The following is an 18893-nucleotide window of genomic DNA, read 5'->3' on the forward strand; positions in this document are numbered from 1 at the left end:
TTACAAAGCTCTTGTTGAGGCATTGTAAATTTAACACAACTTTTCCTGTCAGGACGAAAAGTCACCTGATGTGCGATACATAGGTTGACCGTTTGTGAACTTTTTGTGAGGCGGATAATCGTCAAAGAAGTGGTCGAGATAACGAAAAACCCTTGAGACAGCATAAGCTTCAGCGACCGCAAGAAGGTAGATCAAAACTAAATATAGTTAGTGGATTTTATTGAACCTGAACTAAACTGGTTGTTTCGACTGCATATAGAGAAAATATCTCCCAGTAGAGTATGTGGTGTTCAACTGATCGTTCATTGTGTAATTTTTTATGCTCAACATCGGTTGGCGGCGCGTCAACATTTATTTGTAAGCTCGTATCAAGGGAAATTTTAGGACGTCTTTAAAATAAGATTGCTGTTTGCGTGGTCGGCGGTTTGTTAGCGCTTTAAAACGCACGTTGGGTGGCGGAGCCGCTCAAACGAGTGGTGAACCTGCGACAATTCAATGCTTCAAAGTGCACAAAAAACCACAAGCAGTCCCCAAAGCTTAACCCAACTTCGCTGCTCAAACCTTACAGCGCCCAAACACCGCAAACGAAATAGGAAGGGTGCACGAAGGGGGGAGACTGGGAGACAGTAGATAGCCTGGATAAAAAATGCTCGATCGGAATGGCTGAGATACTCGTGATCCCTGCGAAGATTCCGACATTATTCCGGATTCCGAAGTGTCGTTTAATGGGGTCAACTCCATTTTGCTTTTTGCAGAAAGCTAGCCGGTTTATGTGGTTAGCATGCTTTGTATCACTGTGTGATATTATACAATATATATGTAGTTATTTGGTTTGTCTTAAAGCTCAAATTTTGCAAAAATAATTTTAGAAGGTTTTGTTTTTATTATTTCTTCCTCTGCTACTGTGTCAAGCACTTCACGCATGCTTGAAGTTGTAAAACCAAGAGGCATACGAGGTTATCTCGAACAGTCAAATCTGTTTCAGGTGAGCCATGTATTTGGGCAAACACCCTGTATTAGGCCGATATTAGCCAAGATCCTAACCTTTTCTTCCTATGTTTATTATAAAATGAACTTGCATTCATCGAATAGCTCCCATGGATGGACGCAGACACTTAAATTGAGCCCTTAAGTGGCCAAAACTTGTATTAAGCTGACTCCTTAAGAGGTATATTAAGAAACTTACATATTTTAAAAAGCTGAGTGTAGTTCACGTTATCAAAAGTTGTGCGGCGGTAATTGAGTCAGTAGCTTTTGTAGCTGGCGGTTTTGTGTGCGATGAGCGGCAAAGCTGTGTGTGGGAAATGCCGCCTGCTAAAATTGACCCAAGCCTTTTACAACCAATTTGAACTATATTTGCAGTAGAGAATTTCTTGATAGAAATGCGCTGTAGCGCCTAACAGAGCAAAAAAGGCTTAAGTCAGTTCACTTAAATAAATGGTCAGTTCAAGATCCATGTAAGTCAGACTCAATAAGAGACCGAAAATGTGACGGAATAATCATCGGAAAATTTAGAGGAACATGTCTAAGGCGGAGACTTTGTACTAAGCAGACACTTTGTGTCGAACGAATACCCTGTATTAAGTTGTAATTATCACAGTCTGCATGAAACAGGCCAGAGCAAGGTTCCCGTGGGTTTTCACTTAATACAAGTTTCATTGCCTAAAGTAACTCGTTAGCCATCCGACGAGACGGCGTCATGCTACTGACTACACCGCTCATATTGCACTTCGCCGATCACTTGCGTATACATAAATATATCAAAATTGAAAAAAAAAAAAAAAAAAAAGATACGAGAGTCTAGTCTAATTACATTTGTTCTGAATCTAGTTTATTCTTTTCCCCTATTCACTTAATATTTGGTAAATATTACTTTTGACCACGGTTTTCAATTAGCTGCTTTAAGATGGCCGCAGTCTCCTTTACAACCTTCCATAATGTAACGCAATGAATGGAGCGTTGCGTGACTTTCTAGTCAAGACTGGAATGGCCACTAATTTTCGCCTCTTCGAGCCGACCTCGCAATTCTTTCATTTCAGTTTTGCTACTAATACGTGATAATAAAGATAATGAAAATCATAAGAATCACAATAATAGCATAAAAAAGCAGAAAGGGATAATCTCTACAGTAAATTCTCCAGTATGAAAATTTTCATCGGTCACGTTTTATAACAGACCCTTAAGTGTTATTACTTCCAAGATTCCAATTACGGGGAATATTGATACAAGGAAAGCTTTTGCTTATGTGCAAACAAAAATTGAATTTTCTTTTTGGCGAATTTAGTTATGGTTTCGAAATCAATTGAAAATGATATTCGGTTATGTATGTCCAAGGAAAGCCGAAAGGAAACTAACCAGAACTAAAAATTCAAAATTGAACTATTTGATTTACAAAAAGAAGAAAAAATAAACTGAGATGTTGCATTCTAATGCTATACCAGGACGGATATTTGTTAAAAAACTTTCAGTAGAAAAGACGAAAGAAAGAAAGAAAAGAAAACGAGATTTCTCCGTGATAAAAAAATTAACTTTTTCATGTTGAACATTTGTTCAACGAGAATAATTGCTGTCGGTCTTGATCGACAAGGTTTTAGATAAAGACGAACCACGTAATTGTTAAACACCAGAACCATTAAGTTTGTGTAGCTCAGCGGGCATGATGCCAAGCAAAATATATCCAATGATACGATTTATTTTACTGCGGCAACCTGCCTTAGACAAAAGAAATCTTACAGAAAGAGCGAATTGGGAGTGTCGCAACATTGAAACAATTCCCGTTCTCTAGCGTATTTTTTGGCGAAATAACAAAACCGAACATTTTAAACGAAGAAGAAACTCTTTTGGAGTGATAGTATAGAAAACCGCTTCTGAATAAGTCATTATTTTGGCCTGGATCGCGGTGTATGAAAATGTAAATACATTGGATGAATGCCATGTGAATATTCTCAAGTCTTTATTTAAAGCCGAACTCTAATGAAGAAAATGTGGTTCGCTCATTTTAGATTTGTGGCCTGCCTGTCTGATGAACCGTTTTTGTGTTGTTCAATTGAGACAAACGATTTTGTGCGGCGACTCCCAAAAGAATTGGATAATAAATGCGCCGGATAGCGCCAGTGTGTTTGACCACATTTACCAGGTCTGTTGAAAAGGTATGGCTGCCTCTATAAAAGAATTTTTGCTTTAACTCACGCAGAGCGTATAAAACAATTTTCAAGTGACGTCCGGCTGTGGAAAGTTGTAAATTCACTCAGAAGTGTATGTTGTGCCCACTCATAAGAGTATTCGTACACGCGAAATATACGCGCACACGCCCTGTCTCGATTGAGTTATTAATATAGCGCTGTCAGTGATAAGGACAATTTTATTGCTGTAGCTGGTGTCTCAATGATACATTTTACATAACTTATACAAATGAGCCAAATGACACTTTAAAACTCCTCATCGCCCGGTGTTAACTCAAAACTACCACATGCGGCTTTTAAAAATGTCTTTTAATGTCCTGCGACGTGAAGAATCCAGACGTAAAAATATTCGACATGTTTCTGGACTGATTAATATTTACTGGAGAGATAAATTAGATCTCAAAGTGCAGTAATTAATTGGAATATATCAAATACACCTGCTTAAAGGGAAAGGATGCCATCTCATTGGCTGCAAAGAAATTCATCTATAATGGCTATTTATAGTGTATAAATATGCTCTCTCAGCGTTTATTCTTCTGCAACTTGCAAGTCCGCTCAGTCAATCGGAACTGCAGGCTAAAAAGAGCTCATCAGATTCGTGTCCAACGAGTTGGTAGCTAATTTTACGTTAAAACAATCAACGCGCAGAAGCAATATCACTAGTGACTACACACTGAGAATTTCTGTTGCAAAAATGCAGGTCTGCTGTAGAATGATTTATGTGCTTCTTCAGGTGAGTTTTTCCTTAGTCTCACGCCTGTCAGACATTGTTACTTTGGAAAGATGATTAAAGATATTTTAACGATGATGTTTATTTCATAAAAAATCAACAGAGCCTTTTCTTTTTGGTCATCATTGTCTGCGGTGTGGGTAAGTGCAAAAGAAATCCTTGTTTCAACCGTGTAACTTTTGTAATCATAATTACAGCGTACAACGATTGAGAGCATGACGTGTCATTTTGCAAGACAATTCAACTTCGACGTTAAGACCAAACCATTTATGGTCTGTTCATTTCGGACTAAAACGCTTCTTTAGACTTTAGCGCAACAGTGCAAGTAGGTCTTACAACTTATGTTTACATTTGTCAAGATTTCATTTACAAGCGTTGACTCACTTTGAAGTGGCTCACGATAGCAAGGAACTATTTACTTTCAGGTTAAATGGTTCACTTAACTTATACACCGTCTGCCATTTGTAAAACCTCTGTCTTTTTGTGCCTAAGCCAGCGTAAACTTCTCTGGAACACTATTTCATTCATATAGTGTTGTGGGTACGATATCAAATTCGTCATACTAGGAAAAGGGTAAAAAAAAATAAAATCCATTACTTTGTTTGGGCGCTTTCTTATCCCCTTTGGCTATAAGACGTTTCATGTGAAATTTTATTCACAAAGAAATTTCTTGTGCAAATTATTTGCTAACTGGTGCTCCTTTGTGTGAAGTGTTTCTGTCGTTACTGTGCGTGTTTCAAGTAGTGTTTGGAATATATTGTTAGCACATGATGTTTGCCAATGCTTTAGACCCCTTGCCTCATTTCATTTCATTGAATGCTATTTGTCACTTCAATGCTCCAGTATTTTCCTTCATTTTTAATTACGCAGTGCCGTAATTTGCCTCGAGCTGAATTGAATCGATTATAACGCGCTAAGTGCACGCGACAGATCGTCAACTTTAGAATGAAATAACCACTGAAAATCTTTTGTTTTTGGTGACAACAGAACAAGTGAATTCAAAGATAAAATAGACTTCGGTGAGAAAACAAGAAGTTTTTTGCCTTTACATGCAACTATGCATGTTTCCCGCAAAGTTTCGTTTCCTTGGATTTGTTCTGAAGAAAAACAAACATACACGCGAGCCAGACCGGAATATTTCGATGTGTTTAACTTGCGAATGACTTCTCTCAAGTCCAATTCACGCTCCATTACTCAGTGTTGAACATTACGTTTTTTTATGAAATCAAAAATTTAAAACTCCTGCTCGAGCAGATTTAATTGCTATAGTTTTTAAATGGAAATTTTATTTTCCGAACTGCATGTTCTCATTACACGAGGCCCCATATTGCCCTCAGTAAATGGCTCTAAAGACTCTGCGTACCTTGTTAATTCTATATTTTCGTGCACTTCTCTAAAATGATATCTCTCCCATGGTAGTTAACGTATATTGTAGCTTAACCGTGATTTTGCGTTGGCTGTTTTTGGAGTAGGTTACAACGAGTGTTAATTCGAGTTACGCAGGCCAATACATTTGATTGCCTAAAAAACTCCCTCCAGGAAATCTGTAATGGCATTGATGCGAAACGAATTACTTAAGGAAACCGGATATCTCAAAAATCTCGTCAATACCTCAGTCAGAACAACTGAAACCAGTTGAGTATCTGCACACCCTGTAGCAGTTTCCTTTTTACGCAATTTGAATTTCAGAAGTGCTTAGGACGTTTGATGATAAAGGCTCACTCAAAGAGAGTAGAAATTGCGTCTCTCCGTCGTTACTCTGTTTTCGATTAGTTTCACTCTGTGCTATGTGCTAAATATTGCTCAAGAATCATTTGATAACAAATTTCAAGAATGGCGAACACGATCCAAACTGACAAATTTCTCTCAAATTTAGTAATTGCTGTGGCTTCCGAGCAGAGCAATGCGACAAAAATCTCTCCTTCCCGCGGAAGTCGACGATAACATTTCCTTTATTACAATGCGTAGGTGCACAAGATACGAATTTTTCCAGAACCTTTTTTAACTCACTGACAACACCAAAAAAATTTAAGAAGAGAATGAAACTCTCAAGAGTATCCAAAAAATGTAAGAATCTTAACGCAAAATCCGCAGTTAATTTCATCTCCTCCTCTTAAGGAGATTCTTCAAAATCCTCTCGGAAACGACATGATACAATCGTCTTCATTGCGATGATATTTTTCCCCTGAATACAATATCGATCCTTATCTGTCTTCTGATAATCCCAAGACTTATTTCAACAAAAGACTAAAATGTGAAGATCTGAATGAAAGTATGTATGTCTTAGTATTTTGTTGCCGAGAACCAGTTTTACCCGTTTGATACAAATTGGGCCAAAATTCGCGTATTATCCTGAAGCAGCCGAGATAAATGCTGGATTCATTTCGCGCAGGAGTTTAGAACTTTCTTAGATTCGTGTGAAAGAAACAACCTAATCAGAACTATATCTTATCAGGCATGTGTTATATATAGTATTACAGTTGAAAAGTAAATCAACGATATGGTTTGATAATTAAAACGACACCAGCTAAACGTGCCTAGTTTTGCCACATAGCGATTGGGAATTGGCCCTGTCATCAGAAGGCATACTGACACATGTATAGTCAGTGCTATTCAAACTTATAACGTTTTCCATGTTCAGTTCTTGTTCGTGCGCGATAGTACGATATTAAAATTTTAAAAAAAAAAATGTAAAAAATAAAAAAATAAGGAATCACAGACACCCTTTATAACCTAGTTATGGCAGACTGAGGTTTGGTGGTATTTCTTATCGCATCTAGTACGTGCTTGCAGTCTCCCGCCGTTATGTAACTATATTCTGAAAAAGTTTCAATTATTCATGGCCGCTCCAGTAGTGTTATAGCTTTCTGTACATGTGCCGGACTAATTAGCTACATTCGACTTGCGAAAAAACTCGGTTGGGCTAATCTTTTTTAAATGTTGAAATACTGAACCAAATGCACAACGTATACGAAATGAAAATTAAAGTTTTTTTTTTTTTAAGGGGAGTAGTCGAGTCCTACGGATAAACTTCCCGGCCGAGTGAAATATTGCGAAGTAAAAAATGTTGTCTTTTATGACTACTGTTTTTTTTTTGTTTTTTGTTTTTTTTTTACTAAGAACGATCGTACATGTACAACTAAAGAGCGTTTCTGTTGGGAAGTAGTAAAAGCTAGGTGAGGCCAAACGGAGGTAGTCTCAGGCCTTGTTGGCGTTTTAAATTCATTCTGCGCGGATTTTTTCCCAGTCTCAACGTCAAATAACAGAGCACATTATCCTGGCTTGCGTCCAGCTATAACAATTTCAAGTGCATTGCAAGCAAGCAGCCTCTGGATATTCAGGGCAAACGTCGAGGTCTAAGCATTGGTTATCAACCAAAAATGATCAATAAACGCTTCATGTCATCAACGTCAAAGAAAAGAAGATTTGGGACCGTTGTGATTTGTAACAAAATTTATTATACCTTCCAGACATTACGTTTTCAACACCTCAGGTCAAAATGAATGACCCGTCAATTCTAGAATTCTGTGTTGCAACATTTACAAGACAAAAGACACAATTTTGGCTTCTCGAACTAAAGATGCTAAGTGTTCCGTTGCTCAAGTAATTATTCTTAAAATTAATCGCTGCATGTCAAATTGAAAGTGCTCTTTAACAGGTCAGGGCACTTTTTGTTATAGTTTCCTTAGGAAAGGCACAATTTGAGGATCTAACGACCTAAATTAAACGGTAGTCGGTGAATGGAAATGGCCATGAGCTCTCTACACGATGAGCCAATTAACACCTCTAATGCGTGATCATTACAGTTTCATCCCTTTATTTTGCAACTATTTGGCAGAAAATTCAAGACATTGCTTCCAATATATTCAGTATAAATCATGCAGTAGATTTTGTGCCCGCCATGCCTTCGCGTGCAGCTTATAACTCAGACAGCCCAAAGTGTAATGGCCTGAAACTAATTACTTCGCGCACGTGAGTAGAATTTTAAAATCCCGGTTGGCGACGAGACAAACAACAATTAAGTGACAAGTAACAAATAAAAGTTACGTTCTACAAAACAACTTGAAAGGCGTCTTTGTTGTACCAAAATATTGGGTTGTCTTGTTTGAAAGCTGTATGAAAATTTTAGTTAACATTACTCTCAAAGAGCATCTTTATGAAGGTTAAAAATGGTGTACGCAAATTGCTAAGATAATTTATTTTGCTCTTTCTGCTAGCAGCCGAAAATACCAATATTTAACAAGCTAAACTGTACGTATTTCCAAAACTGACAGTGTTCAGCCGTTGGATAGAATTTTGTCGGCCCAAACTTGTGTTTTCTTTATTTCGTTTTAGAAGTTTTATGTTTTTTATGGTTTACGCGGGTAAAACTAGCTCTTGATTATAGTATTTGAAACGTACCACTATTATGGTTTATGCGGGTAAAACTAGCTCTTAAATAAAGTATTTCACTGGACAAAGGGTAGGGACGCCTTGGTTTCCCACAATTAGAATTAGTAGCAAGAAATGAAAGGCGATTGACGTAGAAATAAAAACACTTGTCTGACTGAAGTTAATTGCTTCCAAGTTCAAGTTCGGTATAAAAAAATGAATCAACAGACAAAATTTACATGGCAAGAACATCAGATAGAAACATTTGTTTTGGAACTTGAGTTTAAAATCTGACGCGTATATTTATTGGGAGGGTGAATTTTATACTGAATTCCGTTGTGCCAATAAATGGTGGAAAAAAAGAAAAGAAGAAAAAAAACAGTACTATTCACCAAAGTGCTTAAAATGATTATTCATCGCGGCTCAAAACAGAAATGATGTAGCCCGATATGATATTAATTTGTAGCAACGGGAATTGCTTATGAACAAAAACTTGTTAATAATTGCAGGATATTTCGAAACATATTGATTACACCTTACGACTCAATCAAGTTCTGTTCAATATTAACGTGGCTAGTCGGCTCATCAGGAAATTATATTAGATGCCATGCTGTGTAAATACTTCATTGTGCGGTGTTTTCGCGTAAATTAAATGAAAGAGCAGCTATAAATATTTCTAAGTGGTCTCTGTTTCGTCGTTTATTGATGGCTCCGATAATTAACGATCAAATAGGTTTCGAATTTCGTTTTTTTTCTGACGAATTTTTTCTGACGTTCTTTCCCGCTCGTTTTAGCTTCCAAACGTCGATATTTGCGAGTTGCCTTCTCTTCTTCAGCCAACTGTATTTTATTTTCATTCCCAGCGTATTAACTTTTTGGTTATTTCATTTGCACCACATTTACGGGGAAAGTTATCCAAGAATAATGTTCAAATAAGTAAACGTTTTCACTTTTATATCTTCGTGGCATGGCATATACTATTATTTTGCTCGTTGGTAGGAATGCACGAAATATGTATACCACTACTTGGTCCAAGTGTCCACACTTTGGGCGGACAAGAATTAGTCGTGACAAGAATTCCAAACCTGCAGCACTAATGATGTGCCTTTTGTAGTCTTAGGAATGTCTTTGCAAATTTTAGTCTTGAGAAGAACTACTTGAGATAACTATTAGCGAATAGCAAATGGTACTAACCTAAGATTAGCGCTGTGTAAGAGAACACAGCCTTAGAGAGAGAACGAGAGAAAGGTCACTTGGACTTAGGAAATGTGAGAGCAGATAGAGAAATTTTAAAAGTATTTGCAGTTTTATTTCCAAAGTTCAAACTTCATCTTTAAGTGAATAACGTGTGTTTGAGGTAGTGACGAGGTAAGGTTCATATCCATTGTATGTGTGCAAACAGTATTAAAGCCTGTTTGAGCTGGTATACCTGACAGCCGGCACGCCAGAAAAAAAATGAACGAGTGCTGAGTCGGTAAAACTGATCAGTTGTACACTTTTTAGGATCAATCAAGAGAATTTATAGAATTCAATTAATTCAAAGTCGTTTAATTAAAGCAAAAGACAAATATCGTCTGACATAATCAATACGACTTTCTCTAGCCCATCATCGTATTCTCAAGCGGGTGGAGACTCGCATCGATTTATATAAATCTTCATTCAAATCTGCTGAAACAGAAAAAGAAAATTGTAGCAGACGCGAATCGCCATTTTTGGTTTTCTCATATGATTGAAGTTCTTTTTTAAGAATCCCTCATGAAAATCGCTTTCTCCTTGTTTAGTATCCTCTGTACGTTTTTTATCTAGAAACGGTAATGTAGGTATGACTGAAATTCTCGATACCATCAAAATTGGTTTTTACTGTCGCACGGAGAAACCATTTAACATCAAGCCGGTGTTGATCCAAATTCCGTGTTTGTAGTAAATTTTTTTATTTACCGCATCACATTTTTCTGTTTAGTAGCTGTAATTACGTGTGCCACAGTAGATATTTGAACCATCCTTTCATCATCAAGCCTTAACAGAGACTCCTGCGCCAGTATATTTGATGGAAGTGGTTTTTGATACTTTATTAAGTGTCTGGTTTCGTTATTGTCAATTTGTGAGTGCCCATTTTATTTCAAGACTGTAGTTCATAATGACAAGGCATTTACCACTTTTACACCGAAATACCGGTCATTTGTGAGATGTTTTTGAATCAAAATGATCACTTGTTTGTTGATCGGAAATATAGCTTCTTATAACGAGCTCCTACGCATGAAAAAAAATCGAGTTAAATTATCAATACAATTAGTCTACGAAACACATGCTAATTACACATTCGTATAGTAGTTTCTATGAAAACGCGTGCCACCTTCGTATACGCTGTTCAAGCTTTTCACTACTTCTGACGTCGTTTAAGCCCGCAGGAAATAGGTTGTTACCCGTTAAAAGCATTCAGTTGTTTTGACATAGCTTTCCGTTAAGTGCACTTGATGTCAGTTTTCTAAAATAGTTTTTGAGCGGGACTTTTTATCCTTTTTTTTATATATCAAAGACATTTTTGTTTTCCTGAGGTAAAATTTTGAGAAAAGACTTCCGTCGGAAGTTCATAGGTCGTTTGCATTTGTTTTTCTGGAAGATAATATAGGTCATTGAAAAAATTTTACTGAAACGTTATTGTTATCTTAAAATAGCTTTAGGAACGATTTTTGTTCTGTATTGAAGGTTGATTTTACCGCCGAAACTAATGACAGACTATAAATTACTATATTAAAGCGACGTTTGATATAATTATATATTGTTTTTTCTTAATCCATATGTGTGGTGGGCTGATTAGTAGAATTTCGTGATCAAAGATAAATGAGAAGGCTTGGCTTTGACGATATTGTAATAGCGGTTACTGCTGTCATTTAAGTACTCATAAGCGTTTTTGTGGATGAAATAAAGCATTGCATTCCTTTTTTTGTGAAAGAAAATTCCTTTTGCGTGAAAGAAAATTCCTTTTGCAGTGTTCTTCGATGTTTAAGCGTCTGAAATGATTTTTCTCACTTGAAGTAACGTCAATTTGACGCCTTTTCAATTGTTCTGCTTTGAGAGCTTCAGTAAGGCTCAGTGGTTATGATAGTTTGTATATAATTGCAGTGTCCTTACGAAAGAGGATGACGTCAGATGAATAACGATCATTAAGGAATGACTTCAAGATCCATGTCTGTTGATACAAATTGTGAAACCAGCCAGGCATATATAGACAAACCATTGGCTGAAAAAGCACATTTTAAACCTGTTCTTTGACTTCTTTCATGGTTAACATTTTCAACGATATGTTTATCAGACCTCTAAGTATCGAAGACTGTACGAATTTTAGTTTCAAATAATTGCGTGTAGATGTCTAGAGCTACTAAAGTAATTTAAAAATGAATGACATTATATAATGACCGTATAACGAGCGAACAACCGGCATAAATGTTTAAAGGAGCTTAATTGACCACTCCTGACGTAAATTACACGAAGGCTAAAGTACTTGTTTGTATTAGCGAATACCTGTTACGCAAAAAGAAAAGCAAAGCTTGTGCACTGACGACCGAATCGCTCCAACCATTCTTTTGTTTGTTATCTTGATGATAGATATTACTCCAAATCTGTTCATAGTTTTTTTTTCTCGTTTGGGCAAGAAGACACTTTCGTGTAGAACTGATGTAAAAAAGATTGCCGTCACAATGTTGTCACTGGTCACGTCATTTTCTCCAAATGTTGATATTTGCAGTTATTTTAAAATAAAGTTTTGATTATGTGGATCGGTACTGGAAGTTCTCTTTGTACAGAATGTGAATACAGGCACCCCAGGTTCAAGCTATAGCTTTACACTAACATTTTAGCTTAGGTTGCCTGCGGTAAGTGTCACGTTGAGTCTTTCTATGGCGTCCTGGGGACGAACTTAATTCCCTCAGAGGAGAGGTTCAACGTGGCCATTGCAACAGCCCAACTAACTTTTCCTAATAAAAGAGAATGAAAGTCCTTCTTCTCATTTCCCAGACCACTGTCCAAACTCAGTTCATCCGTCAGCAGGAAGATGTAAAATCGACTGTTTACTGAATGCTCAGTGTGAAAGATGGCAATACTGTTGTAAAACCGGCTGCCGGCAAACTTGTGGTAAGGACTAATTTATACCTGTGTAATGAGTTTCTGCCGGGTCCTCGGTCAATCGAGAGCGATGAGAAAAAGCGAGCGAGTGAGCGAGAATTGGTGAGAAGTCCTTTCGAAAATTGGAAAAAAAAAAAAAAAAGCTGGCGATGAAATATTCTTTGTATGATTCTAAACGCGCGAAGATTTGAAACGACAACAAATCGGCGAACCCATAACTTCTCCAACACTTTTAACGATTTGCTCCTAAAATGTTTTGACTTTATCAGGTGAAAATATATGGCAAACTTTTCCTTGAAAAATCCTTTTTTCCTAAAAGAGGCATGCCAGTTTCTGAACTAGGAGAATTATTCAGAGCGGTTTTTATTAATCGCGAAAATGAACTGAGAAAGAAAGTATTTCAGAAAATTTTATAGTTTTTGGGCGCAACTCCACTTTTACATAATTTTTGTGAAATGGCCTTTGCTGAGTATTCTTTGCTAAAGTAAGCAGTGAAGCGGCAATCTTCCTTCACAATTGCTGTTGGTAATACATTATGGCTTTGGATCATTCACTATGAAACATGATATATAAGTTATTTCTTCTCGTAGTGAACTACACGACATGTCAGTTACAAAAAATCGAGGCAGCGCTGATGAGACGCGGCTTTTCGCCAGCGTGCAATCCGGACGGAAGCTTCAGGGAAATCCAGTGTACAACTACAACGCCACTGAAATGCTGGAGAGTTAATGCACAAGGAGAAAAGTTTCAAGAAACCGATGTCACCATTAAGTTTTCCTCTAACTCTGAACGTCATCAACCTCAGGCGTGGAAAAGAAAACCCAGAAACGTCCGGCAATACCCAAACCTGGAAGAGGACGAAATGGGTAATTTATTCATTCTTTTTCGATGATGTTTTTAGTTTTGATTTCTCATTTACTATTAATAACTTTCCTGGGGCAAAAACGAATTTCACCAAGATGGGAAGGAGTAGAATTGGTGATTCCAACATCTCTTTTCACGGTGAACCTCCACATTATAATTTACTACACGGCATAGAATTAGCACGTGGATTTTCTTCACGAAAGGCACGCTTGTTCCTAAAAGAACATTGCCTCATAGATCCTGATTAGTGACTTAATTATGAATGTGGTATCCCATTGCTCGTCTTGTAGTGTCGCAGAAACGTTCACATCTCCACCATTATTATAGTACGAAATCCAAAAATGTTATTTCGATTTCCGTAATACAGGCTGACATGTTTTAAAAACCTTTTTCTACAGACGAAAATCCCACCAAAAAGGAAAAAACCCGCTGCCAGCGAATGCGTGAACGCAGGTTGAGGAAAAGAAAGAACAACCCTGGAGTATTCGTGCCAAAGTGCAAATCAAACGGCCACTTTAGAGTTCTGCAATGTAACAGGAAAACAAAAGCCTGTTGGTGCGTGGACCGGCTAGGAAAACAGATTCAAGGGACCAGGATCAGAGGAGGAGGAGGAAAACCGAAGTGTAGAACTTCAACAGGTTAGATAACCGGTCTTCTGTCTGAAATGAGGATAATTTGCTCTATTTTGCTGATTTTTTTTGTTCAACTTTTGTTCTGGGTTGGTACACAAGGCAAAAAACAAACTTGCCACTGCCGCACCCTGTCCCGTGCTTTGGCCCTAACTTCGCCCTAGGAGAGACCTCTTCCGGTTTCTTCCTCGCCGTCTGTATGAACACAGAATTTCCTGCTCCTCTTAAATCTCTCCGTTGGGAGAAAGGCTATTTTGACTTTTTCTTAAAAGTGGTGGCTTCGCTACTTTGTTTTGAAGATCTTTAGAGCATTAAGCATGCGAGGTAGAAAAGGTCTGCCGATTTCCGTGATTCCGGCTCGATGTCTCCCTCGTACTTTACTGAGAAAAATGAGAAACGAAGACTTGAAAGAAACAGCTTTGAAATTGTTTCTTGGCATTTAACAAACAATTTCACTTCACCCTAAACTCTGTAGCAGAGCTCCTTTGCAACTGGGAATAAATCAGAACGTCTTCTTAAGTTTTACCTTGAGAAACATTTCGACTCTTTTCAGTTACTCGTGATTGTGGAAAACGTTGGGGTTTGTACAATCCTCGCTCCCGAAGGATTGTGGGAGGACAAGAAAGCGTTCCTAACTCCTGGCCGTGGATGTCTGCTCTGTTCTTTAATCGCACCAAGCTTACCTGCGGAGCAACCATCATAAAACCATCTTGGGTCGTGACCGCTGCACATTGCTTTAGTAAGTTGAATAATTCTTACTCATCCCCATCGTCATTAGTACAAATATCTATATCCGCATAAACTCGTGTAATAGTTACAGGTATTCCTAAGATCCGAGTAAACTTACACTAAAGAACATCAACTATATTCAATAAAACGGCCTACAATGACTACAAAAGTGGTCCTTACAACACTCAATGTTTCAGTGAGTTTTGCTATTATTGTTTATGTGGTACATTTTACAAGGAATAAGAGCTTAAGAGCATTTCCTTTCCCTCCCACCGCTTTAGAAAAGAAAAATGAACGTAATGCGAGAAAAGGTATTTAAGTTAGTCAAAGAGAGGTTTCTTACAAAAACTGAGTTTCAAGTTTCTGAAATGAGGGAATGTGCACGGGAAGGGGGGAACCTGTTGCAATTGTAAACCACTGTAATTTAGTACGGGTTAATCTAAATTATGCTTTTTATTATGTTGAGGTCGATAAAACTGGACCAAAAACAAATGGATGCAAAATGTTCACAGGCTATCAGTTCATCAGTCCATTTTATGTGCACTTACCAAGAACTTATGTGGTTTGAATCTTAGATGAACAAACATCAAAGAAACCCTCAGACTGGGAGGTGCACATTGGTGAACATTCACTTCACAGAGAGGAAGGGAAAGAACAAAAGCTTGACGTCAAACAAATACTAATTCACCCAAACTATAAGCCAAGTAATTCCTCCCACCCCGGTGACAACGATATCGGTAAGGCTACGGGGTCTCTTTTTCTTACTAAGGGACGGATCTTACTAAAGTACTTACTGTACTTAAGGCACGAATAGACCTGATCAAATCACACTGCGGTGAACTCGTGGATATACTACTGTTTCTTTCGTTTGTCAGGTCAATTATTTTATTTCTACATTACATTCCTGAAAATGAGTAAGCCCGTAAGAGGGAATCGTCAGTAGTTGAAATTTTGATTCACGTTATGTTTCATCCATATTACGTTGTGTAAAGATTTATTTGATTAGAAGATGGGCTATTTCTTTTTTGCTAAATGAAATTTTCTGTTGCTGCAAACTCGAGTAAGGGAATAGCACAAAAACAATGCAACCAATCCATTGCTGTTTCTCACGAGGAAGTTGCTTAAGACGGTGTCATCCAGAAGTTAAAAACTCTGTCGGTGTTTTATGATCATGATAATTTGAGCGCTTTGGTTGTCTTCTATTTTCTTTGGAAAAACAAACAAACAAACAAACATGTTAAGTGTGAATTGGTCATATATAAAAGAGGGATTGGGTTATATCTGGTGTTTATGTGCTTTTCTCCAGCGCTAGTGCGTATGGCTGGTTCACTGAAGTTCGGCAGCCATGTTAGTAAGATCTGCCTGCCAGAGAGTTTCAACTACTTCCAAGCGGGTAAACGCTGCATTGTTACTGGCTGGGGACACACTTATTGGCAAGGAAGTTCCTCGCCGGTGCTGAGAGAGGCGTGGGTTGATTTGGTGGGAAAAGAAGGCTGCAATTCTCCCCGGTTAGTAATGGTCGAAAAAGCATGTCAAACTTTAAGTAGTGGATGACCAATGTAGAAGCTTATGTTAGCTGTTTCTTGTGTTTCTAGTTCGTACAACGGAGCAGTGGGAGGAAACTTCCTGTGTGCCGGATTCAAGGAAGGTGGCACTGACGCATGCTCTTACGATAGCGGGGGACCGCTGGCCTGTCCAGATCCGAGCGGGGACGGCACCTGGATGCTTGCAGGCATAGTGAGCTGGGGAGAGAGGTGTGCGTTGCCGCACAAATATGGTGTTTACACGAATGTGAACGAGTATACTCGGTGGATGGAGGCAAATTTGAAGATTGACAGATGAATAAGTGCGAGGTTTTTCTTTTTTGCTAAACAACATCGTGCAGGGCTGATGTACGCCACCTGAAATGGGCTAATTGTAAAGCAAACGTTGAAAATGAAAATCGGATTACTCGCTTAAGTAAAAAATAAAACTCGGATAGTTTTCTTGATTAATTTTACATTTTGGAAAACCCTGCGTAAATTGTTCCGATATTCACATATCTTTTCAACGGATCAGTTCATGAAATGTAAAACGAAATTCATAAATATAGCATTGGCCGGTCTTAAAATTATTGCTGAGAGTTAGGAGGGGCAGATGTCCTAAGAGCTGTTTGGTAAGTGCATGCAGTTGAACGTAAAGACAGAAAATGCATGTAAATATCGAATTATATTTAACATGACCAAGAAAGCTCCATAAGAAGTAAATGCAGGCTCTCTAGAACCAAGGTGGCTAACAGAAGGTTAGTGTTTGGTAGTAAAAATGGATATCAAATATCAAGTTATTGACAAAATTTAAGAGTATACAGATCACTTTTTTTCATATTATAATATAACGTATTCATATCAAATATGATTGTTAAGCAAGCCATACTTTATAACGTGAAGCCTGCGTAAATTTAGTGTTATTCCTGTGTAATATATCTTTGTTAACACAGTTGTAACAGATCTGCCATGAGTTAAGAAAAAAGATGTATGATCTGGTTGAAAGGATCTTGCTATCAGCAAGATCTCTTTAGCATGATCTAAATCGTACAACTTTTAAAGATGCTTCTCTGAAATCCCCCGGTGTTTATCTTCCTATCAGGAAAGTAGATCATATGAAAGACGTATGTCACTCAGGTAAAGGCCTTCATGATAAACAAGTGTTTAGGCTACTCAGGTATTCAAGGGACATGAAACCATTTTTGATGGGGAAATCGAGCAAACACGAATGCAGTTAGGAATCAAGACATCCAATTTCATCGACAGCCGCTTATGAAAGGAAGAAAAAAGTATGCGGGGGGGGGGGGGTGGTGGACAGCTCAGTTTACTTCGAAGGATAAAGTAGCGTACCGTACCCGGAGCTTAAAACATAAAGAATGAAATGAAATGAAATGAAAAACAATAGGAAAAGAAAGGAAGACGGAACAAAAAGGGTCCACCTGTCATTTGAGGCAAATCAATTGCAGCTTTGGTAATGTTGAAAAGTCTTGTTTACGAAGCATTTTTAAAACTCTTACTTTTCATGTCCTAATTTTATTAGCAGCATGAATGAGTTTTGTCAGTCATTTAGTTCACGGTTATTAATTTTTTTTAATTATTATTATTATTTTTAACATAAAGACTTTATGTCGCCGTCCTTCTAAGATTTATTGTTATCTTAGGTGCACAAAATTGCAAACCTCGCTTGTTTCCCTTTTCTTAAGAACAGCCAGACACTGTGTTTCAACATTATGCTCAGCTTCTGTGATAGTAGCAAATTGGGTTAAGAATGTTTCTCGGTGATGCTTGTATCATCACGAGTTTGTAAAGCACATTTGCAGTTGGTTTTATGGCATTCTTTTGAAAAATAACTCAAATCATATGATGGGCAATTTGTAATGTGTGCTTAAAAAAACAACACACGATGAAAGATGTACAATATATATTTTAGATTGAATCAGTTTCGACAGGAGGTTGTTTACTTCCGAGATATACGTCGTTCTGTAGCCATTTGATAATTTGAAAGACTGGTGCTTAGGGTAGAGGTGCACCCCTGAAAGTACTTGAAGAAATGTCGTACCAGACTATTTTTTATCATGTGTAGAGAGATACAGTGTCTATAATGCTTGTTTTGGAAGGCCATGATGCAACGGAAATATGGTCAGGAAATGAAACGAACGCGTGTGCTGGAATATCCTATGAGTAACTTTGTGACTTTGCTGAAAATAAGAAACATCTTTAATCAAATGTGAACATTTTTGAGGAACGATAAATGTATATTATTCTTATTTCAGTCAGGTGGAGTTGGGTAAACAATAATTAGCAAACATCACGGAAGTGACGATTATGATAGATTTCTCCTCTAAGGCAAAGTAGCAAGAATTCGCAAAAGGGAGAGTTTTGAAATTAGACCCTGCTGGGAACGGTGTCTTTCCGTTGGTAATTTCTGTACCTGTCCGTGAACTCTCCTTACATTCGTTCTCTTTGGTAACACATGCTTAACTACGGTCTTGATGTTTATGACAGATATAAAATAACCAGACTTAACGCAATTCATTGATTATGAAACTACGGAGCTTTGATTATATGGAATTAATAAACATACTCAACATTTTTTCTCAAAAAAAAAAAGGTTGTTAACGTCGTTCTCTCAGTTTTGTTTTTTTGTTCGTTTGCATGCTTTAGCTACATGCTTTTTTTTCCCAGCCGTGTACCATTGTAAAAAACGGAGATGGCTCGATGGATTTTTCCAGCGGCTTAACCT

General features: G+C 37.7%; 1 protein-coding gene across 4 annotated transcripts; it reads left to right on the forward strand.

Moving 5' to 3' along the window:
• The first annotated feature begins 11 nt into the window (after window positions 1–11).
• LOC113680042 (serine protease 33) lies at window positions 12–18376 on the forward strand. Of its 4 annotated transcripts, none has more exons than XM_089189629.1 (9): window positions 12–186; window positions 913–985; window positions 12298–12414; window positions 12996–13271; window positions 13668–13907; window positions 14452–14637; window positions 15203–15364; window positions 15934–16135; window positions 16223–18376. In XM_089189629.1, the coding sequence occupies exons 4-9, from the start codon at window positions 13040–13042 to the stop codon at window positions 16467–16469; spliced, it is 1269 nt and encodes a 422-aa protein (XP_089045755.1). In that variant the 5' UTR covers window positions 12–186; window positions 913–985; window positions 12298–12414; window positions 12996–13039; the 3' UTR covers window positions 16470–18376. The 4 variants fall into 4 exon arrangements, with proteins under 4 accessions (XP_089045755.1, XP_027052841.2, XP_027052842.2 ...); XM_027197039.2 differs by lacking the exons at window positions 12–186; window positions 913–985 and adding exons at window positions 3701–3915; window positions 4016–4052; XM_027197040.2 differs by lacking the exon at window positions 913–985 and having other exon boundaries at window positions 49–186.
• The last annotated feature ends 517 nt before the right edge of the window (window positions 18377–18893 follow it).

The sequence above is a fragment of the Pocillopora damicornis genome, chromosome 12, assembly GCF_964200805.1.
Source record: "Pocillopora damicornis chromosome 12, jaPocDami1.2, whole genome shotgun sequence".
Taxonomy (NCBI): domain Eukaryota; kingdom Metazoa; phylum Cnidaria; class Anthozoa; order Scleractinia; family Pocilloporidae; genus Pocillopora; species Pocillopora damicornis.